The sequence below is a fragment of the Physcomitrium patens genome, chromosome 6, assembly GCF_059467195.1.
Source record: "Physcomitrium patens ecotype Gransden chromosome 6, ASM5946719v1, whole genome shotgun sequence".
NCBI classification, from domain to species: Eukaryota; Viridiplantae; Streptophyta; class Bryopsida; order Funariales; family Funariaceae; genus Physcomitrium; species Physcomitrium patens.
In genome coordinates, this window is record NC_143415.1 from 3,865,666 (window position 1) to 3,874,390 (window position 8,725).

The window sequence follows — 8,725 nt, forward strand, 5'->3', positions numbered from 1 at the left end:
GCTTCGGCCACTTACTGAGTATATCAGCCACTCGGCCATAGTACGATTCCACCACCTTCTCTAGGATCATTTTACTATTTATTAACCTCTCTCGAAGGCAGTCCTCAAAACCAATTGGCTAAAAATGAGATAAAAATGTATTCTTCAATGCTTTCCAATTCGAAAATTGATCCACTCGTTGGTAGTTGTACCATTCAAATGCTGTATCTTTTAAGGTTGCTGGCAGCCATCACAACCAAATATCTTCAGTTTTGCCATTATTAGCTACACATGCTGTAAGAAACTGAGATAAATATTGATTGGGATCCGTACCCAAAAATCCCCAAAAAGTAGGTAGTGGCGTGACAGTAGTTGTATGATCACCTACTGCACCTATTTGTATTGCATTCAAAACGGCTGGTCTTTTGATGCCATTGAATTTCTTGTTCCGCTAAACTCCATTTTAAAATAATCTCTGCTTTTCCTTATTCTAATTTTCGAGCTCTTAGTGCTCCTCGATTTACTGTTAATTTTTACAAATAGTTTTATTGGTTGAATTACAAGTAAAAACGTTAGATTTTGAAATACAATATAGTTATCTTTATTGGCGACCAATTTGTGCCAATCTGAAGAGCCACTATTGCTCGTTTCAGCGGTACCTCCTATTAGAAAAATACCCAATGGAGTACCAAATTCTTCTATGCCTCCTTCTCTTTCAGTTAACAGCCTCAAGATTTCCACTGAAATGTTAACAAAATTTTCCGCGAGTGTTCTTGATAGTTTTTCTAACGGTATATACGATTGCAGAATTAACAGTCTGTCCGGTTCTTGATATGTTCGGATGCGCCAATAAGCTTGCAACCATGATTTAATCCAATTTTTTCGATGCTTCTTTTCAAGATTATGTTCTTGCTCCTTGCTAAGTAAGTTCCTTCCTTGCATTCTTCTCTATCTTTCTCTCAACTGATTTATTTTCCTCGATGCAATGCTCTCGTTCTTATTAACCATAATCTTGCTTCAAATACTATTGAAATCGTCTTCCATTGCCAATTTTCTCACATGTTTGGTAATTAATTCCTAACACTCAAAGCTATTATCACTCCCCGGTAGCAGCGCCAAAATGTGATTGCTCGTTTTACTCATTCCAAATTAATCTAATCGAAATAAATCCGTATAGGGGGATTCGAACATGGAGAATGATTAGTTGCTTAAGCATTCACATTAGGATCACACAATCAATTACCTCCTGAATGTATCATTTCTATTTCCAATATTTGAACACACAAGGAAACTATAATCTCCTCCTTCACCTTATCGGTCTTTTCCTTACAGCAATTCAGTCATACCAATAACTCCTATTTCCACCAATATATTCACCCTCATAATCTCCAACTGTAATACTATGCCTTCACAGCTTTCAACACACAATTACTTTCATTCCAATCATTGGAATTCTTCACACATAACTGCCATTCACATTACGGTGTTTCACACAAACACAGACTCATTCTCTCTGCTCAACTACAATCAGATTTTAGCATTCAATCTTTCTTCTTCTCAAATAATACCAATCACATTTCCATTCTATAATTCACTTTACAATATTCAGAAACTCTCAATCCTCTTATTCAAAGAAAATAACAAACAAAAGAAAAGAGGTAGCACCAAACTTATCCCGGCTCACAACTATCACAGCGATGGTACCTTAATTAACTTCTACAACTCCTATATAATTTCCCCTGATTTTCCAGATTCTAACTGTAATTTTGTAATTAACCACTTTTAATAACTAAAGCACTCATTCGTCCTCCTGAATTTCCTATTATATGGACTATTAATATATTTTACCAATATCTTTCAAAAACGAATTAATATCTATTCTACACTTGTATTTACAATGGGCATACATCCAAAAGGACCACTGGTGGCAAAAAAGATCTATAGAAATTAAAAAGGTAAGAATCTTCATTTGCACACTACATTAATTGCTACAACAACATAATCTAGAACTAAAAGTAGTACGAAATAATATTGCTAAATACCAGAATAAGAAGAGAAAAGGTGAATCAAATCCACAAAGCAAATACAACCATTAGACAATCCAAGAAGGAATGATAATTTGACAAGAATGGAAAAAAAATGTCAATGCTCCTCTAAGCTCAACAACTACTAAGCCCCACCATTGTAATACTCAAACCAAAATGATTCTAGCAATTGTTGCTTGTCAACCATCATTAATAAAAAAAATAAAAAAAATAAAAAACACCATAGTTGCTCCAAGACAAAGCTTTGTACATTTGCTTGCAGTAATCAATTTTGCAACAAGAAAGGGCCATACTACAATATCTCATGTTGAAAAAAAAAATAAAAAAAAAATATAGTTGGAGATGGATCCTTCACACAAAAATTAAATCAAAAAAGAAGATATGAGATTTGGAGAAGCCTAGACCCCTATTGGCAAAAAAACCATTGTAGATTAGAAGTAGTTTCTTGCCTTTCTAATCGTCTTTTATTTTTTATTTTTGTTTTTTATTTTCTTCTAATTAAACTTTTAAATTTACATTGTTGACCTTCAAGTTTGGTAAGAGTCTTCAAGGTCTTCTTCTTTCTGTTCGGTGTGTGAGAATGTCGAACATCCTGGTGGTATTGTGTGGCAAAACATGCTCAATTCTCCAAAAATTGTTTGGAGTCCTCGATGGCATGTCTTTATTCATTCAGTACACTCTTCGTTATTGCGACTGGCCGAAAGTATTGAGGCAGTAGTAACTCCGTCTGCCAACTGCATATTTCAAACTGGAAGTGTGGCAGTGGAGAAATCCAAGTGCCGTCTCATTCTTGATCGCTCACTCTTTCTGTTCATCACGTGACAGAAGCGGAAAGTACAGGATGAAATGCAGAGAAGAGGTGAGGGTTGAGGGTGGAGAATGATTGCGAGATTCCCACCACTGGTTTGGACGTCACTAACTCTGGCTCACCCAGGAACATGTGTACCTCCTCTACCCTTGCGGCGTAGAATCTGGATGCAAATGCAAGTAGCCTACACAACGACAATCTTTCCGTTACTTGCCTTGCTGTATTCCGTTGTAGTACTTCATGCCGTGTCTACGAATTCAATTTGCAACTGTCACCGAACTAACAATGCCTTTGGAGTCGCTTGTCACTGTTCAGAAATTGGGCATGGGTATTCAACAGTGAATGTTGGGTGGACTTGTAGTTCACCATGATGATAGTAATTTCGATCGCATTCTCACCCGATTCACCCAATAAACCTGACAAAATCGCCGTCAAAGGATCATCCTCGGAACAATTTAAAACTGTTTTCGAAGCAAGAATAAATGATTATGCACCTGACATACGCTCATGCCACAAAACACCGAGCCGCTGCACCGATGATAAGCCCATTTACCCCACAGCAACATTAGAGAATCCTTCAGAGGTGTCCGATTAGAAATGTGCTGACTCTAATCGTTTCTGTCAGATGCTTTTGATAACCAGCTCTATTTTCCCACCCCAAGTTTCTACTCTTGTCCGCGAGACGTTCGTGTGTCAGAATAAATCTTCTTATTCTGGCCTACTAAATCTAAATCGATCAGTAGCTTGAATTCAAAGAGAGTTAAACTGGCTCATCACACCTATGCGACCCAGTTCCCTTCAACATTTATGAGAAACAAAAAACTTACGAGAACCTTGGAAGGGGAATTGATCGGGGTCCTCAACACCAAGGCACATTTTCGCAGGGTTCTTTGTTTTAAGGCAAAATTGTCCCGTCGGCTTCATACTCTCTGTCAGCTAACCTTGTCCTTCCACCTTTCCCGGACTTTCTGTACACAGCCACAAACTCAAGTACTGTCCAATCTCTTCTTGTCCAACTGACGTCAGTAGATTGCTTACATTTCTCGACATCGGACGTGTCTACAGTGCCGCATACTGATCGATCCTTACTCGAGTCGTTCTTCTTCACTATGAGGTTAGTCTCATGTCCGTGGCGCGAAGTGTGTGATTCTCTTGAATTTTACCCAGCCATGGATTAGAGTTATCCCCAATGCGCTATTTATTTCAAACTTTTAGGATACTGCTTTTCAGTCGGTAGTTGGTCGCTGTGGTGTGCACGACGGTCTCAAGTCTCTCAAACTGAGGGCAGAGTGATAGGGCATGGTGTATTTCCGTGCTTTATATGAGCTTTGGGGCTGCAATATAGAGCTTTGTCTTGAGTCGCGAATGAATTTGGGAAACATCCGAGTTTCTGAGATCTCTAACAGACCACATCGTGTGTTGGGCTCATTGCTGCCGTGGCTTATCTGGGGTCGTCGAATTGTTTCATGCTGTAGAATGCTCGGAGGATGTTTATTTGCTTCAGTACAAGAGGTTTATGGTTAAACATCTCGTTCGAGACGGTTGCTCTCCCCGACCTCTCACGATTTAGGAGCTGCCTCAATGATTCCATCCCTTTTCGACTTCTAGGGTTCCGGTGACAGCCATCAAAGACTTGGGAGCTTGAAGGTGAGACTCTCTAGCGTCGACGTGGGATGAGGTCCTGTGATGAGTGGCATGTGGCGGAGTGAGGTGTTGCTCTTGGACTCTTTACTGCTGAAGGGCCCATTGTAGTCAATTGAGGGCTAGCTGATGTTGATTGGATTTTTGATCCTTTTTTATATTTATTTGTTCCACTGTATGCCTATTTTCCGCTGTACCAGCTGAATTGAGGACTTTGGAAAGAGGGTCACTTGATTAAAGTCTGGGTTGGTGAGATGTAGCTGGTCTCGAAGTTTCTGCATTCAGTTGCCTTACTGGTCATTTCGCGTGATCGCTTGGTTTCAAGCAGTGTGGAGATGATCTTCAGTTCTGTGATCTGCTTCTGATTGATGATGCCAGGTTGTAGAGATCGTTCCCTCTCAGAGTCCCTTAAGTCTCTTCCTGCAGTTTTTTATATGCTACTCTTCGCTGAACTAAGTGTTAATCGATTGCGTGACGACAGGGTAAGGTGACAGTACTGAAGCTACCGGTATCTAGCTGTCGAACGGAGCAGAATGTGCAATTTGCCCCGTGACTAATTCAGAAAGCGAACAATGTATTCCATGCCCGATGACCACTACTATTCTAGAGGCTATGAACCGCAAAATGGCGCAGAAGTGAGCTCCGTACCGAGATATTCTATGCACAATGATCGAATGGATATCTTCCCTCCGAAATATCCAGCTGGAGATGGCCGAGATGTGTTCCAAACGAGACCGCCATTACTAGATGATCGAAGGGACAGCTTCCCACCGAGGCACCCTATGCTAAATGGACGAGGGGAAAGTCTGGCTTCAACTTACACGACGCAAAATGACCGAGTAGATGGCTTTCCAGTGAACAGCAGAGCCTTATCCCCTCTTCTTGACGAATCATCTGGATCCTCGGGAGGTTGGAGTTCTTCAATTACTTCATACATTGGTTCATGGATGGGTCGTGAAGCAGGATCTCCCGGAGGCAAAACACGGGCGGAGAACGGCCTATCTCCTGGAATTGTTCGTGAGCCTTTAAGGATTCAAGGAGCCTCGGCGTATTACAGTGGACACGATTCAAGTTACCCTAGCCAATCGTATAATTTTCCGTCTGCAGATCATGGAAGCCGAGATCTTAGTGGAAAAATTGATAGAACTTTGGCAGTCTATGAACCCCATCAAGTGGCTCTTTACGATCCTCAGCTGAGCATTGCAAGGAAAGAGGTCAAGGAGTTGGAGTCTGTTTTGGCGGCCAAAGACGCTTGCATTGACGGCCTGGAAAAGACCGTAAACGGAAAGAAGAAGTTCATCGACGAAATGGAGAAAGACTTTAAAGAGGTTAGGAAGAGTCTGTTTGTTATGGAGGGCCGCGTGAAGGATTTGGAATCAAGCAATGCTGAGCATCAAGTAAAGTTAAAAGAAAAGGAGCAGGAGGTAAGAGGGCTTCTCCAGCGCCTTGAGAAGTCTCAAACCAACTCTGCGGGGAAGGATGATAAGATGAAAGAGCTTCAAAGCGCTTTGCAAGAGGCCAGACGCGAGATCCAGCATTTAAAAGCTTGGAGGGTAGATCAGGAGAAGAATAGGGAGACTGAGGTTGTCGCTTTGGAACAGTTGAAAACGAAAGTTTTGGATTTGACGACAATGAATAGTCTTTTGGAGAGTAAGAAACTCCAGTTGGCGAAGCAGGTCAAGGATCAGACGGAGCGTTTACAGGACCTTAACCAGAAAGTCTCGACGCAAGAGCTGACGGTGGCAGCCAAAGAGCTTGAGGTGCAGGATCTTAGAGATCGGCTGGGTGAAGAGCAGGAGAAGTTTTCTAAGTTAAGCAAGGACGTGGAGGAGAAAAGCAGTCAAATGAACGAATTAATTGAATACGTCGAGCAGCTCGAGCAGGAGCTCGCTACTCTGCAGAAGCAATTGCGGGGCACAAGCACTGATGATCACGAACTGCTTAAAGCACATTGCTTGGCTTTGGAAGAGCAAGTAGGATCACACGAATTAGAGATGCAGAACCAAAGGGCTCGATTGCGTGAAGAGTGGGAGACGACGTCAAAATTGAATGAGAGGATACGACAAAGCGATATTCAAATTGAAGATCTAAAACAACAAATCGAAGACCTAGAGGGCGGGGAATCAGGAGTCGTCAAGAGCGTACCCAAGGAGATTGTCGGAAGAGTCTCGTCTTTTGGGTCGCAAGCCACCCCTCAGCTTCTCGAGAAGGCTGTCCGGCTCGTGCACGAAGTTGCGGGAATCTTTTCAAGGCTTTTGATGAAGGCAATGGAGCAGGGCAAGATCGATGGGATGGCAGTGGCTCGCAATAATTTTGTCCGCTCCGTGTCACTTGGCAAGGCAGCTCCTCTGAAGTACGTCTTGGAGGCCATCACCTGTAAGTTATTGTTCCAAGGCTTCGAACACGAATGCTTTGACCTTCAGGATAGCTCCTCGGGGTTTATGGATCTCGAGAGACAGAGAGTCGAAAATTTCCGTCAGTACAAGATGCTCAATGCCATGGATAACCCGGAGCATTACGTGCATTCGGGAGACAGTCTTTTTACTCATTTTTGCCGCATCAAACTGGAAGACCTGAGTGATACCATTCCAGAGATTTCCAGCATGGTGAAAGAGATCATCGACCTCACCTTCGAAAACTCTTCCGCCGAAGACTCTTCCACTGAGGTCACCACTTACCTCACTGCTAAGCTCGGCACCACATTTTTCCAGCTTGCGGCTTGCGTCTGGCAGGTACACAAGCTTGCCTTCGCCTTCCACCCCATGGCTCGCATCTTTCGTGTTGCGCAGTCTGAGAAGTTTGTAGAGAAGTACATGGAGTCTGTCATTTTCCAGGAGTCAGAATCCGATGAAGACGAGGATATGCCCAGCTCAGACATTTCCCGAGTTGATTTTATGGTTGTGCCGGGCTTCCTCATCGACAGAGTGGTAGTGCGTAGCAGGGTTTTTGTCGTCACAAAACCCGTGTTGAGTTCCGTTCGGTTGCCCATCCGAACTAAGTGAATTCCGTTTTGCATTCTTCAACTTAGCGAGGCTTTTACATTCATTTGATGTAGATATCTGCAAATGATGCAAATGGTCGGAATCGGTATGTTAGTCTCATCTTGGCTCTACTTAATACAGTAAGCATGGAAACTTCACACCAGTTTTGAGGTTTAGGATGAACACTAAGAATGCTTGATCTGTGAGCCGGGTTAATTTAGAACAAACTTGAGAGCTTTCAGTAATCCATGGGCAAGTCATATTTAGTGGAGTTTTTGTGTATGATCAAGGAATACTTCGAATGTCTTTGTATCACGCTCTCAATGCTCCACATTGCATATTGTTGAGGATTTTTGTTGTTCAAGTACCTATATACTTTCAGTGAAACATACTTGTTTCATATTCAGAGCCAAATGTGTACAATGGTGAGTACTGAAGCATATCTGGAAACTATAGTGCTTTACGTACGTCATAATCCGTTTGCAAGCTATGATACACCATTTACCCTTACCGGTAGGTTTTAAATAATTCTTAGTCAAAATGCCTTCAGATTTCACTTGATATATACGTAAATTCGTTACTTATTTGTTTGATAAAATATGTGATGATATTGAAAGTAATAACATTCCACTGTTACAATATTTGCCCTCGGAAACCATTTCAAAAAAACAATTAATACAAAAAGTCACATCACTCAACTGTATGTACACTTTCCAATTAGTTCAAATCTCTTGGCCACTAGTATTATGAAAACATAGCTGTAGCGTTTGGAAGCTCCGACAGACATGATTCTACTGGTACTACGGATGAAGTCGTTAGATCAGCATTGAATCCATACATTGCACAACTCAAATATTTGAATGTTGGGAATTCTATGCGAGCTTTTTGCCTTCTGTTGATGTGATTGCCACTAGTTTTTCTCCAGAGCCTGGATAGGGTATTGCACGAGTGCCAAATGCAGATAAAATTTGCCATCAGATGTGGGTCAGTTCATTGTTGTGGATAGGGGATTGCACGAGTACCCAATACATGCAGATTATGCTATCGGGATCGAGTCGGTTCATTGTCGAAGGGCGTTGGATTTCTTCAATCATTTTGGTGGAATTGTGAAATCTGAGGTAGAATTTTTGAAGATCTAGGGAGTTCGGAAAACGTGACTTCGGAGGAGCAGTTTCGAGAGCTCAACCGTTGGGCTGCCGTGAATGCTTGTGTTGCTAAACCCACATAAACAGTGATTTAAAAAAGTTGAAGGTCGCCGAGATTGGGGTATT

At 41.9% G+C, this 8,725-nt stretch overlaps 1 protein-coding gene across 2 annotated transcripts; it reads left to right on the top strand.

The window, feature by feature from the left end:
* Window positions 1-3,741: 3,741 nt before the first annotated feature.
* On the top strand, window positions 3,742-7,792 carry LOC112284118 (uncharacterized). Of its 2 annotated transcripts, XM_090250964.1 has the most exons (3): window positions 3,742-3,946; window positions 4,308-4,479; window positions 4,955-7,792. In XM_090250964.1, the coding sequence occupies exon 3, from the start codon at window positions 5,046-5,048 to the stop codon at window positions 7,473-7,475; it is 2,430 nt and encodes an 809-aa protein (XP_090107090.1). In that variant the 5' UTR covers window positions 3,742-3,946; window positions 4,308-4,479; window positions 4,955-5,045; the 3' UTR covers window positions 7,476-7,792. The 2 variants fall into 2 exon arrangements, with proteins under 2 accessions (XP_090107090.1, XP_024379464.1); XM_024523696.3 differs by lacking the exon at window positions 3,742-3,946 and having other exon boundaries at window positions 4,075-4,479.
* Window positions 7,793-8,725: the final 933 nt, after the last annotated feature.

Coding starts and splice junctions, on each gene's coding strand:
- LOC112284118 (XM_090250964.1), top strand. CDS start 5,046: ATGTATTCCATGCCCGATGACCACTACTATTCTAGAGGCTATGAACCG.